Source organism: Pipistrellus hanaki (genome assembly GCF_964339955.1).
Source record: "Pipistrellus hanaki genome assembly, chromosome: 21".
Taxonomy (NCBI): Eukaryota; Metazoa; Chordata; class Mammalia; order Chiroptera; family Vespertilionidae; genus Pipistrellus; species Pipistrellus hanaki.
In genome coordinates, this window is record NC_140523.1 from 7,672,981 (window position 1) to 7,696,765 (window position 23,785).

General features: G+C 61.5%; 1 protein-coding gene across 1 annotated transcript in view; it reads right to left on the reverse strand.

The window, feature by feature from the left end:
- The window catches only part of RASGRF1 (Ras protein specific guanine nucleotide releasing factor 1), a 47,117-nt gene that overhangs the window by 17,703 nt on the left and 5,629 nt on the right, over positions 1-23,785 (reverse strand). The window contains exons 2-10 of the mRNA XM_084869034.1: positions 17,667-17,773; positions 16,005-16,152; positions 10,967-11,062; positions 10,044-10,297; positions 8,028-8,107; positions 5,762-5,955; positions 4,754-4,863; positions 1,464-1,582; positions 404-564 (exon numbers count right to left, since the gene is read on the reverse strand). Of these exons, the coding sequence (XP_084725160.1) occupies positions 404-564; positions 1,464-1,582; positions 4,754-4,863; positions 5,762-5,955; positions 8,028-8,107; positions 10,044-10,297; positions 10,967-11,062; positions 16,005-16,152; positions 17,667-17,773 (1,269 nt within the window). The remainder of the gene's footprint in view (positions 1-403; positions 565-1,463; positions 1,583-4,753; positions 4,864-5,761; positions 5,956-8,027; positions 8,108-10,043; positions 10,298-10,966; positions 11,063-16,004; positions 16,153-17,666; positions 17,774-23,785) is intronic.

Here is a 23,785-nt window from a genome sequence, read left to right on the forward strand (position 1 = left end):
GAAACATTCATTCCTATGGATTCCATCCACTGCTGTTCCTGTCTCTCAGAAACATCCACGAGCGACGATCATGCGTCAGCTGCCCCCCCGCACGCCCCCGCTGGGGATCGAGGATCCGGGGTTTTCCGATGGAGGGGTTCTCACCCCCAGTTGTGGAGATCCGCACACGAAGGCTCGGGGCCGTGTGCCGTGTGCGAGGTCCTGGCAGTGATGCTGAGAGCCCTGCCCCCGCCCCCGCCCCGCCCACCCGAGCCAGCTTCCCCCGGAGCCCCGCCCAGCAGGCTGAGGGGCAGCTCCCGGCCCCGCCCACCTCGGTCAGCCCCGCCCCCAGGGTCAGCCCCGGCCCCGCCCACCTTGGTCAGCCCCGCCCCCAGGGTCAGGGGCAGCCCCCGGCCCCGCCCACCTTGGTGAGGTGCAGCTTCCCGCCAGAGCCGCGCGTGCAGATGATGAGATGCTTGGAGAACAGGAAGCACTGCCGCTCGCCCTCCTTCCGCAGGGACAGGGAGCCCAGGCGGCCCCGCGGGATCTTGCCCTTCTCACCCATGGGCACCTGGATGAGGGACCCTGCGGGCAGAGGAGAGAGGCCGGCTGACCCCCGGCTGGCCCCTGAATGATCCTGTCTCTGGGGTGACCCCTGACTGACCCCTCTCCAGGGTGACCCCTGACCCCTGGCTGGCCCCTGAATGACCCTGTTTCTGGTGAGATCCCTGGCTGACTCATCTCCAGGTTGATCCCTGACCCCTGACCTCTGACCGACCCCTGGCTGACCCCACAGACCTCATCTCCAGGTTGACCTCTGGCTGACCTCATCTCCAGGTTGACCCTTGACACCTGACTTGTGGATGACCCCTGACCGACCCTGTTTCCAGGTTGACTCCTGGCTGACCTCTGGCTGATCCAGTCTCCAGGGTGACCCCTGATCTTTGACCCCATCTCTAGGGTGACTCCTGATTGACCTCTGGCTGACCCCTAACTGACCCTGGCTGACTCCGTCTCTGGGATGGCCCTGGCCTCTGAGCACCGTGGGAGTCAAACATGGGACTGAGCTTAGGATCCGAGTGACCCCAGTCCTGGCAGCAGCCCTGCCCCGCTCTCTCTGTGCCCCCCAGCCATGGGGACCCCCCCATTACTCCCCACCCAGCCCTGGGAACCCCCGTCACTCCCCCAGCCCCTCCCCCGCTGTCACTGTCCCCCCCAGCCATGGGAACCTCCTGTCACTCCCCCCAGCCCCTCCCCCGCTGTCACTGTCCCCCCAGCCATGGGGACCCCAACACTCCCCCAGCCCCCCGGGGACCCGCGGTCATGCTGGCAGGAGAGGCAGCCTCAGCAGCCGGAGGGACCATGCACCCCGCCCCCCGGCCCCGCGCACCCTGCCGCACGAAGGTCTGGCTGGTGTCCAGCGGGGACCCCGGTCACTCCGGCAGGAGGGACCATGCACCCCGCCCCCCCTGGGCCCCGCGCACCCTGCCGCACGAAGGTCTGGCTGGTGTCCAGCAGGATCTCGCAGCCCTCGATGATCATGCGCTCGATGGCCAGGTTCTTGCGGATGTTCTCCGTCTCGCTCACCTCGTCGTGCATGATCCTGGGGGCGGGCGAGAGCCGCGCGGTCGGACGCGGCCATGCCGGAGGGAGGGGGGCCGGGCCCGGCCAGGCCTGCGGAGAAAGCCTGGCCCCCCCAGTTCTCAGCGGGGCCCCCCCAAAGGGGTCGGGAGCAGGAAGGAGCCCAGGAGGCGGGCGATCGCGGGTCAGAGAAAAGGAGACGGAGGTGACGGCTAAGGCCAGGCCGCTGGCATTTAACAGTCTGAAGCGTGCCTGGCTGGCATGGCTCGGTGACTGAGCACCGGCCTCTGAGCCAGGAGGCCGGGTTCGATTCCCGGTCAAGGGCTCCACCCACAGTGCAGGAGGCAGCCGGTCCATGATTCTCTCTCATCACGGATGTTTCTCTCTCCCTCTCCCTTCCTTCCTGAGCCAATACATACATATACATACATATGCCTGAAACGGGGGAGGCACAGACAGCATCATGGGGAGAAAGACCGGCTCTACAGGAGACATCATTAGCTCAATGACCACCAGCTCTGTCCACCCACAGAAAAAACTATTTCTAGAGAAGAGAAAAATAAATATAAAAAAAAAAAAAAATCCCCTGCAATACTGCTTCTGTCCACAGGGTGACGACACTCACTCACTCTGGGGGGAAATGCGCCTTCATGAGTGTGAACTCACAAATTCACAAGTTTGTGGCACACTTGATAGGTTTCAAGGCTCCTGCCAATGCCTTCTCAGGGCCTTTGTACTTTTTTTTTTCTTTCCTCCAGGAACCCTCTTATATGTTGGTTTTTAAAATACTGGCTCTAAATCGGATTATTTTTAAAAGATATATTTTACTGATTTTTTTACAGAGAGGAAGGGAGAGGGATAGGGACATCGATGAGAAACATCGATCAGCTGCCTCCTGCACATCTCCCCACTGGGGATGTGCCCGCAACCAAGGTACATGCCCTTGACCGGAATCGAACCCGGGACCCTTCCGTCCGCAGGCCGACGCTCTGTCTGTCCCCTGAGCCACACTGGTTAGGGCTAAACCGGATTATGATGGGGGCCTGGCGATCAGCTATAGCTCAGCTGAGTCTGACCTCTGTGAACTGCAGGGACAGGCAGTGTGGGAGGGGCGCTCGGCACAGCTGGTTCCTAATCCGAGATACAGAGCCCGGGACCCTTCAGCCTGAGGGCTGGGGCTCTATCCACTGAGCCACCCGGCCAGGGCGGTCCTGGCACATTAGGGAGGGAGGCGGGTCACCTTAGCCCCAGTGGGCTGCACGCTGGGACCCGGGGGACAGGGTCAGTGTCTTCGGCCACATTTCTTGGGCAGCTTGGTGCTGCCTGCACCTGTGTCCGCCCTGTGCCCACACCTGTGCCCACCCTGTGTCTGCCCTGTGCCCTCCCTGTACTCCTGTCTGCTGTGTCTGCAACTGTGCCCGCCCTGTACTCCTGTCTGCCATGCCTGCACCTGTGCCCGCCCTGTGCCCTCCCTATACTCACCCTGTACTCCTGTCTGCCATGCCTGCACCTGTGTCCGCCCTGTGCCCGCACCTGTGCCCACCCTGTGTCTGCCCTGTGCCCTCCCTGTACTCCTGTCTGCTGTGTCTGCAACTGTGCCCGCCCTGTGTCTGCCCTGTGCCCTCCCTTACTCACCCTGTACTCCTGTCTGCCATGTCTGCACCTGTGCCCGCGCTGTGCCCACCCTGTACCCACCCTGTGTCTGCACCTGTTCCCACTCTGTGTCTACCCTGTGCCCACCCTGTACTCACCCTGTGCCTGCCCTGAGCCCGGTGCCCTGGGTCAGGTGTCCTCAGGGCCAGGAGCCCCCGTTGGAAGTGTGTGTGGGATGGGTACCCAGTCCGTGGCCCCTCCTCCCTGCACACCCTCCCCCACTCTTCTGGTCGGCTCACCCCAGCCTGACTGGCCCATCAGAGACCCCGGAACCAGACCCCGCCCCTCCCCTCCAGCGGTGCGGGCAGCGCCCTCCCTGGCTCCGGCCCCTCTGCCCCGCAGGAGGCCCGGCGCCAGGAGCTGAGGGGGCCTTGGGGGGCACCGGGGGCGGCGCTCACCGGGACGGCTCCTCCAGCTTGGACTTGGCGTAGTCCAGGCTGCTGGGGGGACGTGAGCCGCCCTGTCCGGGAGGGGCACCGGGCGGAGGAGGGGCACCGGGCGGAGGAGGGGCACCGGGCGGAGGAGGGGCACCGGGCGGAGGAGGGGCACCGGGAGGAGGGGCACCGGGCGGGGGAGGGGCACCGGGAGGAGGGGCACCGGGCGGGGGAGGGGCACCGGGCGGAGGAGGGGCACCGGGCGGGGGGAGGGGCACCGGGCGGAGGAGGGGCACCGGGCGGGGGAGGGGCACCGGGCGGGGGCAGGGGCACCGGGCGGAGGAGGGGCACCGGGCGGAGGAGAGGCACCGGGCGGGGGGAGGGGCACCGGGCGGAGGAGGGGCACCGGGCGGGGGAGAGGCACCGGGCGGGGGAGGGGCACCGGCGGGAGGAGGGGCACCGGGCGGGGGAGGGGCACCGGGCGGAGGAGGGGCACCGGGCGGAGGAGGGGCACCGGGCGGGGGAGGGGCACCGGGCGGAGGAGGGGCACCGGGCGGGGGCAGGGGCACCGGGCGGAGGAGGGGCACCGGGCGGAGGAGGGGCACCGGGCGGGGGAGGGGCACCGGGCGGAGGAGGGGCACCGGGCGGGGGGAGGGGCACCGGGCGGGAGGAGGGGCACCGGCGGGAGGAGGGGCACCGGGCGGAGGAGGGGCACCGGGCGGGGGAGGGGCACCGGGCGGAGGAGGGGCACCGGGCGGGGCAGGGGCACCGGGCGGAGGAGGGGCACCGGGCGGAGGAGGGGCACCGGGCGGAGGAGGGGCACCGGGCGGGGGAGGGGCACCGGGCGGAGGAGGGGCACCGGGCGGGGGAGGGGCACCGGGCGGGGGCAGGGGCACCGGGCGGAGGAGAGGCACCGGCGGGAGGAGGGGCACCGGGCGGAGGAGGGGCACCGGGCGGAGGAGGGGCACCGGGCGGAGGAGAGGCACCGGCGGGAGGAGGGGCACCGGGCGGAGGAGGGGCACCGGGCGGAGGAGGGGCACCGGGCGGGGGCAGGGGCACCGGGCGGGGGCAGGGGCACCGGGCGGAGGAGGGGCACCGGGCGGAGGAGGGGCACCGGGCGGAGGAGGGGCACCGGGCGGGGGCAGGGGCACCGGGGCGGCGCTCACCGGGACAGCTCCTCCAGCTTGGACTTGGCGTAGTCCAGGCTGTTGCGCTCCACGTGCTCGTAGGGCGTGTGCGCCAGCAGCTCGTGCAGCGTCAGGATGTACCTGGGGATCTGGGGGCGGGATGGGGAGGGCGGGGAGGGGAGGGACAGAGCGGCTTTGGGGAGGGCGCCCTCGGCTCCGAGGAGGACCCGTGCAGGGGCAGGGCCTGGGGACCAGGAGGAGCAGAGCCCCTTCCCCCTGCGCCTGCCTGCGGGGCAGCCCCGGCCCCCCTTCTCCAGCCCCGGCAGGCACGGCGGGCCGGCCTCTCCCTGTGGCTGCGGGGCCCTCAGGAGCCCGGCATGGCGGGCTGGCTCCCTCGTGGCGGAGGCCGGGGCCCACCTGGGACGGGGGGAGGTGGGGACGCACTGGGGCGGGGGAGAGTAAGGGGGGCGGTGAGGACGCTCTGGGACCTGGAACATGGGGGAGGTGAGGAAGGTCTGGGCGGGGGAGGGGAGGGGAGGGGAGGGGGGTGGGGGGGGTGGACGCACCTGGAACATGGGGTAAGTGAGGAAGGTCTGGGCGGGGGAGGGGAGGGGAGGGGCACGGGGATGGGGGGGGGTGGACGCACCTGGAACATGGGGTAAGTGAGGAGCACAGGGACCGGGGTTGGGGGGCAGGGTGAGGGGGAGGTGGGGGGGGTGGACGCACCTGGAACATGGGGTAGGTGAGGAGCACGGGGACCGGGGTTGGGGGTCAGGGTGAGGGGGAGGTGGGGGAGGGCGGACGCACCTGGAACATGGGGGAGGTGAGGAAGGTCTGGGCGGGGGAGGGGAGGGGAGGGGCACGGGGATGGGGGGGGGCGGACGCACCTGGAACATGGGGTAGGTGAGGAGCACGGGGACCGGGGCTGGGGGGCAGGGTGAGGGGGAGGTGGGGGGGGCGGACGCACCTGGAACATGGGGGAGGTGAGGAAGGTCTGGGCGGGGGAGGGGAGGGGAGGGGCACGGGGATGGGGGGGGGCGGACGCACCTGGAACATGGGGTAGGTGAGGAAGGTCTCCAGCGTGCGCTCCTCGCAGTCGGGCTGGGCCTCGTAGTGCTTGAGCAGCTTGTCGAAGTCGCGGTTCTGCTTGCAGTGCGCCAGGATCTGCAGGCTGTACTGGTGGTTGCGCACGAACTCCTGGTAGATGTTCAGCATCGGCAGCAGGATGTCGAACAGGTCGGCTGCGGGCGGGGGCCGCGGGGTCAGCGGGTCAATGGGGTCGGCGGGGTCAGCAGGGCTGGTGGGCGGGGTCAGTGGGGTTGGCAGAGTCCACGGGGTCAGCGGGGTCAATGGGGTCGGCGGGGTCAGCGGGGTCGGCAGGGTCAATGGGGTCGGCAGAATCCACGGGGTCAGCGGGGTCGGCGGGGTCAGCGGGGTCGGCAGGGTGAATGGGGTCGGCAGAGTCCACGGGGTCAGCGGGGTCGGCGGGGTCAGCGGGGTCAATGGGGTCGGCAGGGTCAGTGGGGTCAGCGGGGTTGGCAGGGTCAGCAGGGCTGGTGGGCGGGGTCAATGGGGTTGGCAGAGTCCACGGGGTCAGCGGGGTCGGCGGGGTCGGCAGGGTCAATGGGGTCGGCAGGGTCAATGGGGTCAGCGGGGTCGGCGGGGTCGGCAGGGGATGGGAGGGCAGCAGGGCGCCTCCCGGCGGAGACAGACAGGTGCCAGGCCCTCCCCAGAGAGCCCCTGCCTTGGGAGGGGACGTGGGGTCCCATCAGAACCTCAGGTATATTTTGTTAATCCTCCCCCGAAGGATGATACTTAAGAGACCGTGGAAGGGAAGGAGACAGACACAGAGAGAGAGACACATCGACTAGTTGCCTCCCGTACCCGCCCTGACCACAGAGGCACATCCCCGTGACCGGAATCGAACCCGAGGCCCTTCAGTGCACGGGCCGATGCTCTAACCACTGAGCCACACCGGGTTTTGAGAGCCGGGCCCTGTCAAGTCTGACACGTGCCCTGGAGGACAGGGGTAGGCAGGCAGGCGGGCGAGCAGTTAGGAGCCAGGGGGTGCTGTGCTGAGCCCCCCCTCCTCCAGCAGCACGCAGACCCGTTACAAACACCCGCGGCGAGACCCGAAATCTACATGCAGTGTGTTCGCAAGCACACAAACCGGGAGAAAACAGCCATGCTGGGGGCAAACCCCGTGTTTACAGCGGGGTCCCGGGGAGGCAGAGCGGCAGGGGGCCTTTTTAAACGTCTCCTCCTGTTTTGAGGATTCCCGAGTTTTCGCCCATGGGTACACGGACATTATTTATAAACTAGAGGCCCGGTGCATGGAATTCATGCATGGGAGGGGGGTCCCTCAGCGCGGCCTGCACCCTCTCCAATCCAGGACCCCTTGCGGGATGTCTGACTGCCTCTCACACTCCGGGACCGCTGGCTCCTAACTGCTCGCCTGCCTGATGGCCCCTAACCCCTCTGCCTGCCAGCCTGATTGCCCCTAACTGCTCCCCTGCTGGCCTGATTGTCCCTAACTGCCTTGGCCTCTCTCCGCACCCGGGACCCAGGATTCCCTCCCTTAGGTCAGCCGCACCCGCAGGGGCCCGTGGGTAGGCGGCTTGTCCCTCTCCCGGGCCACAGCTCATTTGTGCCTGGCTGGTCCCCATTCCTCTCTCTCCAGAGCTCATTTGTGCCTGGATGGTCCCCATTCCTCTCTCTCCAGAGCTCATTTGTGCCTGGATGGTCCCCATTCCTCTCTCCAGAGCTCATGTGTGCCTGGCTGGTCCCCATTCCTCTCTCCAGAGCTCATTTGTGCCTGACAGGTCCCCATCCCTCTCTCCAGAGCTCATTTGTGCCTGGATGGTCCCATTCCTCTCTCCAGAGCTCATTTGTGCCTGGCTGGTCCCATTCCTCTCTCTCCAGAGCTCATTTGTGCCTGGCTGGCCCCATTCCTCTCTCCAGAGCTCATTTGTGCCTGGCTGGTCCCCATTCCTCTCTCCAGAGCTCATTTGTGCCTGCCTGGCCCCCATTCCTCTCTCCAGAGCTTATTTGTGCCTGGCTGGTCCCCATCCCTCTCTCCCCAGAGCCCTTATGGCATGAAGGCGTGAGGGAGTGAGGGCCATTTGCATATTCGCTCTTTATTTAGCTGGATGGGAGAAGCGGATAAAGAACTAAAGAACGAAGGCTATGTCACCTCCTCCAGTAGCAGCTCCATCCATGTCTGTCCTCCCGGGCTCCCTCAGGGGTCGCTTGGTGTCCCCAGGACGTGCCCTGGCCTGGAGGGGGGGCCCTGCAGGTGGGGGGCGGGACTCACCCAGGACCAGCGTGGGCCAGTTGGAGATCCGTGCCTTCAGGCCCTGGTAGAAGATCTGGTGCAGGAACATGATGGTCTCGCTGGAAGGGAAAGGGGGAGCTCTGCCTTGGGGTGCCCCCCCTCCCCCCCCCGAGGTGTACACGGCTTGGGGGTCCCAGGGAGACTCCAGCAGCAAACCCCTTTCTCAGGGAGACCTGCTGGGAAAACCCCCTGGGTCCCACGGACTGTAGTTTGTGGGTGGGGGGGGCAGAGCGGAAGGAATACGGGGGGGCCCCCGATGAAAAAGGGCTAGGAATCTCCAGAGGTGACACCAGAGCATTGGGGTCACCCGCCCGGGAAGGAAGCCCCCCGAGGGGCTGAGGCAGAATAGCGGCTGGGACCACCCCAGGATAGAACCGGGGTCGAACCCGGTTGTTACCAGCAGGTCAGGGCGAGGTTTTGTGGTTCATCCTCCCGCGAGGACATTTCCCCATTGATTTTGAGGGAGTGTGGGAGGGAGAGGGAGAGACAGAGAGAAACATCGATGGGAGAGAAACAAAACAATAGGTTGCCTCCTGCATGCGCCCCAACCAGGGCCCGGGGGCCAGGGAAGAGCCTGCCATCAAGAAACGTGCCCTTGACCGGAATGGAAACCTGGGGCCCTTGCGTCTGCAGGCCGACGCTCTAGCCACTGAGCAACACTGGCCAGGGCAGTTTTTTCGTTTTAATGGACTGATTTGGGGGAGAGAGAAACATTGATTTGTTGTCCCCCCAATGGATGCATTCGTTGGTGGGTTCTTGTCTGTGCCCAGATCAGAGACTGCACCCAAACCCTTGACCATTGTAATGACCTCTGTTGGCCTGAGGGGCCCAGCCAGGGGTCAGTTTTGAGGGAGACCCGCTGGCCCACAAGGTCTCACATGCTCACAGCCTGGCCTTTCCCGGGAGCTGGGGGGGTCCCGGGTCCGTGGGCGGGCAGCCCCTGTGTTGTGCGCCTGCCTCCATGACGTGTCCCTGCCCACAGCCCCATCACAGGCCCGTGGGGACCGGACAGGAAGGACACAGGAAGGACATCAGGTGTGGTGGCTGCAGCCACAGAGGGGCCCGGCCGTGTGGCTCAGCGGTTGAGTGTGGGCCTAGGAACCAGGTCAGGGCACAGGCCCGGGTGGCGGGCTCGATCCCCAGTGTGGGGCGTGCAGGAGGCAGCCGATCCATGCTGATGTTTCTCTCTCTCCCTCTCTGTGAAACCAATAAAAAATATTTATTTTTAAAAAGTCCCCATGCCAAAACCGGTGTGGCTCAGTGGACAGAGCGTCGGCCTGCGAACTGAAAGGTCCCGGGTTTGATTCCGGTCAAGGGCATAGACCTTGGTTGTGGGCACATCCCCAGTAGGGGATGTGCAGGAGGCAGCTGATGGATGATTCTCTCTCATCGATGTTTCTGACTCTCTATCCCTCTCCCTTCCTCTCTGTAAAAAAAAAAAATCAATAAAATATATATATTTTTAAAAAGTCCCCAAACATCAACCCGTGTCCCCTCATGGGGGGCGGCGGGGGGGCTGTGCTCAGAACCAGCCCTTAGAGTAGGGGTGTCGAACTCAATCAGAGAAGGGGCCAAAATCTAAAATCCAGCCTAAATCGCGGGCCGAATGGTTTACTGAACAGTCATAAACTGACAATGTCATAAACTGACAGCGGAGTGCAGTGATGACAGCGCGGTGCGGGCCACATTGCAAGGCCTGGCGGGCTGGATTTGGCCCGCGGGCCTTGTGTTTGACACATGTGCCTTAGAGGCACATTGTGAGGGCCGGACCCTTTGCCCTCCTGCCCCCCCAAAACACGTGGTTTGGGGGTGGGGTGGGGGGTGTGGCTTCCTCCATGTGACCTGGGCACCGGCCTTCCTCCTGGGCCTCGGTTTCCTCCTCTGCACCCACCTCTCCACGGGCGGACCGGCTGCAGGCCGGGGTCCCGGGGGGCCTGGCGCGGGTGCGGGTGCGGTCCCCCCATGGGGCGCCCCTGCGGGGGGCGGGGCGCCCACCTGTTGAGGAAGATGCTGCTGACGTCGTCGTGCGTGATGGGCGGCCGCTTGGAGCTGGCGGCCATGCGCAGCGGCCGCAGGAAGTTGTTGACCAGGATGTGCAGCTGCTGCACGTACTCGGCCTCGGCCTCCAGCATGCTGAACACCAGCTGGTTGCGCTTGCGCATGCTGTCGGCGTGCGGCGACCGGATGTAGTCCTGGATGACCGTCTTCCACTTGCGGCGGCACAGCCAGCCGCGCAGGAAGCTCTGCACCTGGGAGCGGGGCGGGGCCTCAGTGCTGGGGGGGGGGGGTCCGGCTGGGGCGGACTGGGAGCCCCCCCACCCCCAGGGCGGGACTGCCGAGCTGCCTGCCCGTGCCAATGGGCGCGGGGACCAGGGCTGCAGGGAGGGCAGGCGCTGGGGCGGAGGGACCAGGGGGGCGGGGACCACTGGGTGCCTCTGAGGGGGACTAGGGGGGACGGAGGGACCAGGGTGAGCGGGGACCAGGGGGGGCAGGGACCAGGGTGAGCAGGGTCCTGGGTGAGGGGGGACCAGGGGGGACAGGGACCAGGGGGGACGGGGACCAGGATGAGAGGGGACCAGGGCGAGTGGGGACCAGGGGGGGCGGAGACCAGGGGGGGCGGGGACCGGGGGGGGGGGGCAGGGACCGCAGTGAACGGGGACCTGGGTGAGCGGGGACCAGGGTGAGCAGGGTCCTGGGTGAGGGGGGACCAGGGTGAGGGGGGACTAGGGTGAGCGGGGTCCTGGGTGAGGGGGGACCAGGGTGAGCGGGGACAAGGATGAGCGGGGGCCAGGGGGGGCGGGGACCTGGGGGGGGGCGGGGACCAGGGCTGGGGAGTGCAAGGTCGGGGCGAGGCGCTGGGTGCCTCTGAGCCTCCTGGCGCCCTGGACTCCCGGCGGGGCGGGGTGCGGGGTGCGGACCTTCTTAATCTTCTTGATGTCGCTGTCCTCGTCGCTGGGGGCGGCGGCGGTCTGGGTGGACTGGATCCGCTCCGTGTCCTTGAGCAGGGACGCGATCTGAGACAGACACACGGGTCAGCCGCCCCGAGGGTCATGGGTGTGTGGGGTGGTCGCTGAGCCAGACACCAGCCTGGGCCCGCGTCTGGGGGACCTGCCCCCCTGGGTCCCAGGCCGCTGGGCTCCAGCTCTGAGTGACCTTGGCAATGCCCTTCGCCTCCCTGTCCCTGTCCCTGTGCCCTGGGAGTGAGCCGGGCCTGAACCTGCCTCCGTGCCTCTATCATGGCTGCCTTGACGCTTGGGTTTTCTGCTGCTGCTGCTGCTGCTGCTGCTGTTTTTAATGTAATATTTTTAAAAAATATATTTTATTGATTTTTCACAGAGGAAGGGAGAGGGACAGAGAGCTAGAAACATCAATGAGAGAGAAACACTCATCAGCTGCCTCTTGCACGCCCCCTACCGGAGATGCGCCCGCAACCAAGGTACATGCCCTTGACCGGAATCGAACCCGGGACCTTTCAGTCCGCAGACCGACACTCTATCCACTGAGCCAAACCGGTTTTGGCTTAATGTAATATTTTTTTAAAAAATTATTTTATTGATTTAGGAGAGGGAAAGAGAAATATCCATGATGAGAGAGAATCCTGGATCGGCTGTCTCCTGCATGCTCCCCACTGGGGGTCAAGCCCATGACCAGAATCGAACCCGGGTCCTTTCAGTCCACAGGCCGACACTCTATCCATTGAGCCAAACCGGCCAGGCAATGCCTGGGGTTTTTTTTTTTTTTTTTGGGGGGGGTGGGGGGGTCAGATGTCTGCAACATAAAGTTTGCCGTCTTAGCCGGTTTTTTAAAAAAATATGTTTTTATTGCCCTGACCCAGGAGTCGGCAAACTCATTCGTCCACAGAGCCAAATATCAATAGGACAACGATAGACATTTCTTTGGAGAGCCACACTTTTTTAAACTTAAACGTCTTCTAACGCCACTTCTTCAAAATAGACTGGCCCAGGCCCTGGTGTTTTGTGGAAGAGCCACACTCAAGGGGTCAAAGAGCCCCATGTGGCTCACAAGCCATGGTTTGCCAACCACGGCCCCTAGCCAGTGTGGCTCAGTGGGTAGAGCGTTGGCCTGCGGACTCAAGGGGGGTGCAGGAGGCAGCCGATCCATGATTCTCTCTCATGGATGTTCCTCTCTCTCCCCTCTCCCTTCCTCTCTGAGATCAATAAAAATACATTAAAAAATATTTTTATGCCGAAAACGGTTTGGCTCAGTGGATAGAGCGTCGGCCTGCGGACTGAAGGGTCCCGGGTTCAGTTCTGTTCAAGGGCATGCACATTGGTGGCGGGCACATCCCCAGTGGGGGGGTGTGCAGGAGGCAGCTGATCGATGATTCTTTCTCATCGATATTTCTAACTCTCTATCCCTCTCTCTTCCTCTCTGTAAAAAATCAATAAAATGTATTTTTTAAAATATGTGTTTTTATTGATTTCAGAGAGAGGAAGGGAGCGGGAGAGAGAAACATCCATGATGAGAGAGAATCATCGACCGGCTGCCTCCTGCACGCCCCACACTGGGGATGGAGCCCGCAACCCGGGCCTATGCCCTGACCGGGAATCGAACCCTGACCTCCTGGTTCAGAGGTCAACACTCAACCACTGCGCCACGCTGGCTGGGCTGCTGGCCTGCTTTCTTCACAAAGTTTGGGATTTGTACCTGGTATCCTTCTCCCTTTAATTGGGCGACCTGTGTGTGTATGTGTGTGTATGTACATATGTGCGTGCGTGCGTGCGTGCGAATGTATTTAAAATCGGTGCAGTCCCTAAGGGAGAGGCATTCTAGGACATCCACACAGCAGGACCAGAGAAAAATAGGTACAATTAGGCCAGGCGCCCCACTCCATGCTTAGCAACGCAGGCGGCCCCGGAGCCGTAGTTAAGCATGAGGGGGGCGGGCAGAGCTCTGCAGAGCGGGGAGCAAGGAGGGGAGGGGGGCTGGGCCACAGGATGCCAGCCTTGCTCTCGCCCTGGCAGACCCCTCGGAGGTGGGTGGGCCGGCTTTGAACCCTGGTTTGCTCGCTTGGCATCGAGAGCTGCCCTGCTGACCTCACAGCCAGCTCACCAGCGAGCGCCCGGCTCTGGCTGCCCCCGCGGAAATGGGAAGGGCTTTCCAGAAGAGGTTTTGCAGGGCAGATAGGAGCCCGACGAGTGGCTCTGGCACAGGAGGAATTTGAGCAGAAGGGATGGTGTGAACCTGGTGACTCAATTGCCTACTTGTCCCCCCCTGCTTCCCACCCCGAAGACTGGCTTTCTTTTTTAAAATATATATTTTTTATCTATTTCAAGAGGAAGGGAGAGGGAGAGAGAAACATCAATGATGAAGAGAGAATCACGGATTGGCTGCCTCCTGCACGTCCCACACTGGGGATGGAGCCCGCAACCCGGGCCATGTGCCCTGACCGGGAATCGAACCCTGACCTCCTGGTTCCTAGGTCAATGTTTAACTACGGAGACACGCTGGCCTAATGTGCACCCTTTAATCCACCGACTTCCTGGGGGAGAGGTAACTGGCAGGGGGTCTGAGCCGGGGGAGCCAGGTCTGGGCCCGGCCTCCAGTGCTGATGGTGACCTGTGGCCCCCAGTGGCGGCCCCCTCCCAGCTCTGACCGGGTAGGACCTTGTCTTGGTTACAGGGCCGCCTGCCACTCCCCGGCTTCTCAGTGCCTCCCGCCACCTGGCGGCCACGTCCTGGGCCCCGGGCTCTGTGCCTCCGGGTCCCGGAGCCGGGCCAGAGCGGACAGGTGCCCTGCGCCCTGCGGGGTGTGTGTGTGGGCGAGAGGCAGAGAGCGGGGGTGGCCCTAGAGCTGGGACAGTCAGCCCTGCACAGTCTCCTTGAAAAAAAAAATCTCTGGCCGAAACCAGTGTGGCTCAGTGGATAGAGCGTCGGCCTGCAGACTGAAGGGTCCCAGGTTAGATTCCGGCCAAGGGCATGTACCTTGGTTGCGGGCACAAGCCCAGCAGGGGGTGTGCAAGAGGCAGCTGGTTGATGATTCTCTCTCATCGATGTTTCTAACTCTGTCGCTTTTTCTCTGTAAAAAAATCAATAAAATAAAAAAAATCTCTGCCCCGGAAGGTGAGGCACTTTATTGGAAACATTGCTCCCCAAATTCCCACAAATGGACCGGGCCGGGCGGCTCCGTGGTTGAGGAGCCAGGAGGTCACGGTTCGATTCCCGGTCAGGGCACAGGCCCGGGTTGTGCGGGAGGCAGCTAATTCTCTCGCATTATGGATGTTCCTCTTTCTCTCCCTCTCCCTCCCTCTCTGGAATCAATAAAAACTTAAAAAAAAAAAAAAAGGATTTCCCGCCCTAACTGGTGTGGCTCAGTGGATAGAGCATCGGCCTGTGGAGTAGGAGGTCCCAGGTTCGATTCCGGTCAGGGCGTGTGCCTGGGTTATGGGCACATCCCACTAGGAGGTGTGCAGGAGGCAGCCGATCGATGTTTCTGGCTCTCTATCCCTCTCCCTTCCTCTCGGTAAAAAAAATCAATAATATATATATATATTTTTAAAAATTCCCACAAATGGGCTTCCGCTGCCACACACGCTCACAACCGCCCCTGCACCCACCCCTTCTCTGCCCTCCAAACCCCCACGTCCGACCCCGGAACCCTGATTTAGGGCAGAAGCAGCACCAGCCCACACCCACGTCGCCTCGAAATGACTCACTTCCGGAGCGGGGTCCCCTGAGCTCCATGCTTGTGCCAAAGGCGCTCTGTGACCCACAGTCAGACCTCTGCTTCTCCAGTGCCCACCACAGAGCCTGACTCCCTTACGGAGCACCTACTATGTGCCCAACACCCTTATTGAGCACCTACTATGTGCCCAATGCCCCTATTGAGACCTACTGTGTGCCCGGCGCCCCTACTGAGCGCCTCCTGTGTGCCCGGCGCCCCTACTGAGCACCTACTGTGTGCCCGGCACCCCTACTGAGCGCCTGTGTGCCCGGCGCCCCTACTGAGCGCCTACTGTGTGCCCGGCGCCCCTACTGAGCGCCTACTGTGTGCCCGGCGCCCCTACTGAGCGCCTACTGTGGGCCCGGCGCCCCTACTGAGCGCCTACTGTGTGCCCGGCGCCCCTACTGAGCGCCTACTGTGTGCCCGGCGCCCCTACTGAGTGCCTACTGTGTGCCCGGCGCCCCTACTGAGCGCCTACTATGTGCCCAATGGCCTTACTGAGCGCCTACTATGTGCCCAATGGCCTTACTGAGTGCCATGTGTCCAACGTCCTTATTGAGCACCTACTATGTGTCAGGCAGGGAGGGGCAGGGCAGGGAGTCCCCAGGAGGGGACCTCTGAGCCCGGGTGGGTTCCCCAGGTCTGGGTGTGTGGGGGTGACAAGGGCATTGCAATTGGGTGCCGGCAGGCCCAAAATCCAAGCGGCGCCCATCCCCGGAGTCTTAGGCTGGTAACGCGGAAGGCCTACTCCATGGGGGTGCCATCCCAGAACCGGAATCTACCCAGACGTAACCTCGCAGCCCTGAGGGGTAGATGTAAGAAAGCCCATGAGAAGGGGAGGCACAGGTGCCGGCCGGGGGCGCGGCTCAGCGGTGGAGCGCTGACCTACGAACCAGAAGGTCACGGCTGCATTCCCGGTCAGGGCACAGGCCCGGGTTGCGGGCTCGATCCCCAGCGTGGGGCGTGCAGGAGGCAGCCGGTCCGGGATTCTCTCTCATCGTGGACGCTTCTCTCTCTCCCCCTCGCCCCTCCTCTCTGAAATAAACACGAATGAGTTAAAAGAAAAAGAAGGGGGGGCACCCAGAGGTTAGGGGTCCGCTCCAGGTTGCAGGCGTAGGTGGCAGAAGTGGGATCTGAATCCACATCCGACCCCAAGGACCCTCCCATTCGGCCAGCATCCCTGGTCTCGGGGGTGGAGGCTGGCGGAGCTGCGGTGGAGCCGCCCCGTCCCATGGCCCTTCCGGCCCCTCCCCGATCCCGGCCGGCAGTCACCTCTGCCTTCAGCCGCTCGATCTCCACCTCCCCGTCCTCGATCTGCCTGCGCAGCTGCGTGGCCACCGTCTTCTCGGTCTCCACGATCTGCAGCAGGTGCAGGTACTTCTGCATCAGCGCCTCGTGCTCCGTGGCCAGCGTCCGGTAGCTGCGGGCAAAGGCGGCCGCGGCGGTCAGGCACGGCCCGCTCCGCCCCTGGGCTCCCTCCGCGGCCCTCGGGAGAGGGTCCCGCCGCCCGGGCACGGGGCTGGCCCCCCCCCCCCCAGGCTGCTATGCTCGCCCAGCCCCTTCCCTGCGCTCGGACCTCTGCTTCCTCCCACGGCCCCACCCCAGGCACCACAGGGCCTTTGCACAGACAGGGCTTCTGTCGGGAGCATCGTCTGCACAGCCCCCCCCCTCCCCCGGCAACCCCCTTCCCTGGACCAGCTCCGTCCTCTTTCCTAGCTTAGCTCTGGGTCCCCAGAACCTGCCCTGCCCTCGCCCCCCGCCCTGACTGGGTGGGGTGTCCCAGAAACACCCTCGACTTCCGCTACCATAGCATCCGCCAAACTGAGACATATTTTTTTTATACTTTTCTTTCTTTTTCCCTTATCCTCACCCGAGGATATTTCGCCATTGGTTTTAGAAAGAGAGAGAGAGAGAGAGAGAGAAACATTGATGTGAGAGAGACACATGGATGGGCTGGCCCTCTGCACACGCCCCGACCAGGGCCTGGGCCGGGGAGGAGCCTGCAACCGAGGTACGTGACCTTGACCGGAATCGGACCCGGGACCCTTAGGTCCACAGGCCCAACGCTCTATCCACTGACCCACACCGGCCAGGGCCAGACTGATGTCTGTTTGTTTTTTTTTTTTGGGGGGGGGGGGGGAAGAGGGGCGGGAAGTCCAATTGTTCCCATCCTGATGATCAGAATGTGTGACGAATGAGAACGCTGTCATCTCCCGAGCCCCTTCGCATACACGATGTCACGTGATTCTCAGAACAACCCTGCTGGCCCTGGCCGGTGTGGCTCAGTGGATAGAGCGCCGGCCTGCAGACCGAAGGGTCCTGGGTTCAAGTCCCAGTCAAGGGCATGTACCTTGGTTGCAGGAACATCCCCAATAGAGGGCGTGCAGGAGGCAGCTGATGGATGATTCTCCCTCCTCATGGATGCTTCTCTCTCCCTCTCCCTTCATCTCCCTGAAATTAATAAAAGTAAATAAATAAAGACTGCTTAGGATGGGGTACCAGGCCAGTGCCCAACCTCATGTACCTTCTTCTTCTTCTTCTTTTTTTTTTTTAGAGAGAGAGAGAGTGGAAGAGAGAGGGAGAGACAGAGAGAAACATTGATGTGAGAGAGACACATCCATGGGTTGCCTCCTGCACATGCCCCGACCAGGGTCCAGGTGGGGAGGAGCCTGCAACCAAGTTCCATGCCCTTGACCGGAATCGAACCTGGGACCCATCAGTCCCCAAGCCGATGCTCTATCCACTGAGCTACACGGGCCAGGGCGAATCTCACGTACCTTCTGATGCCCAAACTTGTCTCTGTCAAGCTCCCATCGCCCCTCCTCTCCTCCACTGCCTCCTTCCCTCGTCCTAAGGTGTGAGTTTGCCCGGTCGGGCCCATAGGCTCAGGGTTCAGCCGCCCGTGCCCGGACCCCGGGGCTGGGGGAGACGCACCTGGCGTGAGCGATGGCCGCCACCCACTCGTCACAGTCCTTGGCATCCTCGGTCCGCAGCTCCAAGGCCTTCTGGTTCTCGTGGCTGAAGTTCACGGTGAAATAGTGCTGCACAGGGCGAGATCCCTGGTTACCGGGGCGTCCGCGGAGCCACGGCGCCTGCCCCGCTAGCCGTTGGCAGAGCACTCGCTGCCACCCCAGCTGGGCATGGGCTCCTTATCCGCGGCTGAGGGGACGCGGGCCTGGGGAGCAGGCTTTGTCCCCAGTGTGGGGCGTGCAGGAGGCAGCCGATCCATGATTCTCTCTCATCATTGATTCTCTCCCTCTCCCATCCTCTCTAAGATCAATAAAAAGATACTTTAAAATAAATAACATCCTATATAATAAAAGCCTAATGTGCTAAGTGCCTGGTGGTCTGTTCAACCAATCAAAGCATAATATGCTAATGATATGCTAAGGCTGCTCAACCACTTGCTATGACGTGCGCTGACCACCAGGGGGCAGACAGCCGACTGGTTGACCAGTTGCTATGACATGCATTGACCACGAGGGGCCAGACACTTCAACTGATATGTGTGAGCTTGCTGCTGGGGTCCAGCTGATTGGGAATGAGGGAGACAGGCCAGACACGCCCTAGAGCCCTCCTGCAGTTCCTCCCTGGCTGGCCAACTCCTGTGTCCCTCCCCAGCCCCGATCATGCACTGGTGTGGACCCTCGGCTGGCCTGCACCCTCTCACAATCTGGGACTCCTCAGGGGATGTCAGACAGCCCTTTTGGGCCTGATTCTGCAAGCCAGGCTGAGGGACCCCACTGGTGCATGAATCCAGGCAGCAGGCCTCTCTAGTCTTACCTAATAATAGACAAACATGTAAAATTGACCGTTCCTCCGCCACACCCACCAGCCAATCAGGAGTGGTATGCAAATTAACCAAACAAAGATGGAAGCTAATTTGCACACACAGACGCTGAGCGATGGGGGTGGGCAGGATGGAAGGCAAGGCGGGGACGGCAGCCAGGGAATTTAATGCACCAGGAAGAGAGGGAGACCCGGATGAATGCAAATGTGAGCTGGAAAACAGGAGGCGATCTGAGACGCAGAATCTGTAGTGCAGGGGTCCTCAAACTTTTTAAAGTGGGGGCCAGATCACAGTCCCTCAGAGAGCTGGAGGGCCGGACTATATGAACTACTAATCCCTACTGTAACACCTCGGCTGCGCTCACTGCCCAAAAAACCTGGAGGGCCGGATCAGACTCCTCTGCGGGCCGCATGTGGCCCGCGGGCCGTAGTTTGAAGACCCCTGCCCTGGACAGAACACAGAGCTCAAAGATGCAAATCTTCCCGCTCAGATGGTTTCTGCCCTGGTGTGATTGTGACCTCTGAGGAGCGGTGATGAGCAAGGTCAGAGGAAGGCAAGGGGAACTCTGTAGGCTGTCCTACAGAGTCCTCCTTCTTACAAGCCCCTCCTTCTACTCCCCTCCCCGCTTAGGGGTCAGCTCAACTTTAATTTCTACCTTCAGTTCGTTCGGACGACAGTCCTATAGAATTGCCAGCATGGAGTGGGCCTCTGAGATTAAAAAAAGAGGGAGATGGAACACCCGGCTGGAATAATGCTTGTCTCCCCGTCTTGGCTGCCGCCTGGCCCTCACCACGCTGGCATCTGAATCAAGGGCACTGTGGCTGCGAGACAGGAGAGGCCCCGGTGAACGGCAGCTTTTATGAATAAATAAGGGCTTGCCAAAAAAAAAAAAAAAAAAAAGAAAAGAAAAAGAAAGAAAGAAAAAAGAAAAGAAAAAGAATGGGGCCAAGGGGCCAGCCTTTTAGCCGGGAGGGAAATGGCAGATGGGGTGGCCGGCCAGGTGCTGGGGGCAGCCTGTGGGGGCCCCTGGAGAAACCAGAGGAGTCAGGCAGGCAGTGGGGGGGCAGGGCGGGACCCTCAAGCCCGCCCATCCTTCCGGAAGAGGTCATGGCAGGGCTGTGGGTCAGAGAGGGCCATCCTGGTCCCCCTTACTGGGTGTCCCCTGGGTGTCCGGGCGGCAGGGAGCAGCAGGCCGAGGTGGCTCCTGCTGACATTCACTGCATTCCTGTTAACGGTCAGTCTGAGTGGCAGCCGGGGTGCGTGTGCGTGTGCGTGTGCGTGCGTGTACGTGTAAGCGTGTGCGTTGCTGCAGTCACTGTCCCTCACTTGTTTCCTGGGAAACAGATAACTGGGGCTGCAGCATGAAACGTCCCCCGCTGAGTTGGGGGGGTCCGCTGGGCGCCCCTCCCCCTCGAGACGGAAGCAGGGAGAACACAGGGCCGCAGAGGGGTCCCCAGATGCTCCCCCCTCTCTCACGCTCGTCTCCCGGGGTCGGTGCATTCCCACCTTCCCCAACAGGAACCGGCGTGACGGTCTGAGGCTCAGAGAGGGTGAGCCACCTGCTTAAGGCCACACAGCGAGACGGCAGAGAGAGGAGCCGGGAGGACACACTTTCCCGGGCACCCACCGCCCGGCAAGGCCCCGGACGTGGCCTTGGGGTGTGAAAGGGGAAGGAGGCTGTGGGCAGGGGAGGCTCGGGGTCTGCACTCGGTTGGGGTGGGAGGCGGGGGAAGAGGGCTGGGCGCCAGGGAGCTGGAGCGGGGGCGGGGAGGGGCAGCAGCTTGCTGTCCAGGCCTCAGAGACTCGGATTCCAAGAGAGCCAGTCCAGCCGCAACCGGTGTGGCTCAGTGGATAGAGTGTCGGCCTGCAGACTGAAAGGTCCCAGGTTCAATTCCGGTCAAGGGCATGTGCCTTGGTTGCGGGCACATCCCTAGTGGCGGGTGTGCAAGAGGCAGCTGATGCACGTTTCTCTCTCATCGATGTTTCTAACTCTCTGTCCCTCTCTCTTCCTCTCTGTAAAAAAAATCAATAAAATATATTTAGAGAGAGAGAGAGAGAGAGAGCGCGAGCGCCAGTCCTTGCTGTCGCTTAAGCAGCTCTGACCGGGCTCCCGTTCCTTCAGTTCATGTGTACTGACAGCCCCAGACCCCCGATGTCACGCTGGGCTGGCCCCTCGCCCACATCTGCCCCCTCTGTCATCCCGCTCACAGCCTGCCGCCCCCTCCCTCCTGCCAATGCTCTGGCAGTCTGCCCTTCCCTCCGCTTCCGCGTGCAGAAGCAGGAGATGCCACTCGCTCGCGCTTCTAAAATTAATTTTGAGCGGCTTTTTATGTCCAGGTCTGTGCTGGATTTTCCAATTCGGAAAACATTGAAAACGCTGCTCGGAGGCACCTTGTTGAAAACAATTATCTCGCTCTCTTCAGAGGGAATATTGGTTCTGCCTGCGCTTTGCCAGATTAGTGAGATCGAGTCTTTAAAAAAAATATTTTCACTGCCCTAACCGGTGTGGCCCAGTGGATAGAGCTTCGGCCTGCGGACTGAAGGGTTCTGGGTTCGATTCCAGTCAAGGGCATGTACCTTGGTTGCGGGCACATCCCCAGTGGGGGGGGGAGGGGTGCAGGAGGCAGCTGATCGATGTTTCTCTCTCATCGGTGTTTCTGACTCTCTATCCTTCTCCCTTCCTCTCTATAAAAAAATCAATTAAAAAATAAATGTTTTTATTGATTTCATAAGAAGGGAGAAGGAGAGGGAGAAAGAAACATCCAGGATGAGAGAGAATCTTGGATTGGCACAGGCCCGGGTTGTAGGCTCGATCCCCAGTGCTGGGCATGCAGGAGGCAGCTGATCCATGATTCTCTCTCATCATTGATGTTTCTCTCTCCCCCTCTCTCTTCCTCTCTGACATCAATAAGAAATATTTAAAGGCCCAGCCAGGTGTATCTCAGCAGGTGAGTCTCTACCCAGGAAGCAAGAGGTCACGGGTTTGATTCCCGGTCAGGGCACGTGCCCAGGTTGTGGGCTTGACCCCCAGTCAGGGGCATACATGCGGGAGGCAGCCGATCCATGATTCTCTCTCATCATGGATGTTTTTTTTTTCTCTCTCTCTTTCCCTTCCTGTCAGAAGTCAGTAAAAAATATATTTAAGCCGAAACCGGTGTGGCTCAGTGGATAGAGCGTCGGCCTGCAAACTGAAAGATCTCAGATTCGATTCCGGTCAAGGGCATGGACCTTGGTTGCAGGCACATCCCCAGTGGGGGGTGTGCAAGAGGCAGCTGACCGATGTCTCTCTCTCAAAAAAAATGTTTCTAACTCTCTCTTTCTCTCTCTTCCTCTCTGAAAAAATCTATAAAATATATATTTTAATAATAAAATATATATATATATTTAAAACAAACACACACACACCACGTGCCAATCTCCCTTTATATCCAGGGCCTTAAATATATATATATATATATATATATATATATATATATATATATATATATATATATATATATATATATTGTGTGTGTGTGTGTGTGTGTATGTTATGTTTAATATATATTATGTTTAAGGGGTCATCCATGCGGGTCCTCCTTGCATGTCTGGTCTAATTAGCATATTACCCTTTTATAAGTATAGATGTTTTGCCCTGGCCAGTGTGGCTCAGTGGATAGAGCACCAGCCTGCGTGAGTCACCTGCCAGAGGCCCAGATGAGCTGCCGCTTCCCTGAGGAGGACCCGGTCATAAGGTGGAAGCTGACTGTGTGCCTGCCAGCTGGCGTTTCTCGAGAAGACCTACTGTGTGCATTGTGCTGAGACAGTGTTGCTCAGTGGGTAGAGCCACTGGTGACTCCTCAGGACAGGGCTGCAGGCAGGCCCGCTCACGGCCCCCATCTCACGGATGGGGAAACAGGCCCAGGGAGCTTTGCAGGAGGCGGCAGGATGAGCGGGGAGCAGAGGCTGTGCATTGGGGGGGGGGGCGGGGAGTGCAGGGCCCGCTCTGAGTGGGGGCCGGGCAGCGGGGGCGGCCAGGGCTCCCAGCTGCTCCCTGCACGACGGCGGCCCTCCCGGAGGAGCCTGGGCGTTGGCAGCGTTCTGGGCCCCTGCCCAGCCCGCGGGCACGGCTCCCACATAAACACTGGGGGCCGAGCTCTGTTCTCGGCTGCTTGCGCGCGGGCACCGGCTCCCGGCTCCCACGGGGCCTGGGCATCAGGACCGGGGGCCGTGGACGCCTCGGCGCCTGTTCCCGAACGCCCGTGGGACCCCAGCAGGCACAGCGGCCACCTGGCAGAAGTCACGGCGACGTGTTTTCCCGCCTGTTCGCCGTGTTTCTCTCCCTGCTCCCCTCTGGGTATCTTGGCAGAGAACGATAAACTCACACTGCTTACCCCAGCCCATGTCTCTATGTGGCCAAAAGCTCAGGTGTTGGCCCTGGCCGGTGTGGCTCAGTGGGTAGAGCATCGGCCTGCGGACGGAAGGGTCCCGGGTTCGATTCCCGGTCAAGGGCACAAGCCTGGATTGCAGACTCGATCCCCAGTAAGGGGGTGGGTTGCAGGAGCCAGCTGATCCATGATTCTCCTCCATCATGAATGTTTCTCTCTCCCTCCCTCTCCCTTCCTCTCTGACATCAATAAAAAGATAATTAAACCAAACTCGTGCAGGGAGCAGTCAGGCAGCCGGGGTTCACCTGCGGGCTCTGTAACTGTGAACAAGGGACGGGAACATCTCTGGGCCTCAGTTTTGCCATCTCAGAAATGGGCCAACAGGGACAATGAGTTGTGTGTCCCGGGACCAGGGATGTTGGGTCTGGTTTTTGAAGCGCTCTACTAACAAGACAGGGCTGAAGGGCACATAGAGTTTGGGCGCAGGTGACTTTTTATTTTACTTTTTATGTCTTAAATTTTTTTTGTTTTTAAAAAAAATATATTTTATGGATTTTTTTACTGAGAGGAAGGGAGAGGGATAGAGAGTCAGAAACATCGATGAGAGAGAAACATCCATCAGCTGCCTCTTGTACACCCTGCACTGGGGATGTGACCGCAACCAAGGTCCATGCCCTTGACCGGAATCGAACCCGGACTCTTCAGTCCGCAGGCCAGGGCTCTATCCACTGGGCCACACCAGCCAGGGCGGGAGGTGGCTCTTTAAAGCTAATAGAGAATGTGCCCCTGGACCCCTTGTCCACGCTGCAGTCAGAAGCAGGATGCTCTGATTGACAGGCCAGGCCGCAGCACGTGGTCTGCACCTGCCTCTGCGTGAGTCTGCTCACGTGACCGAG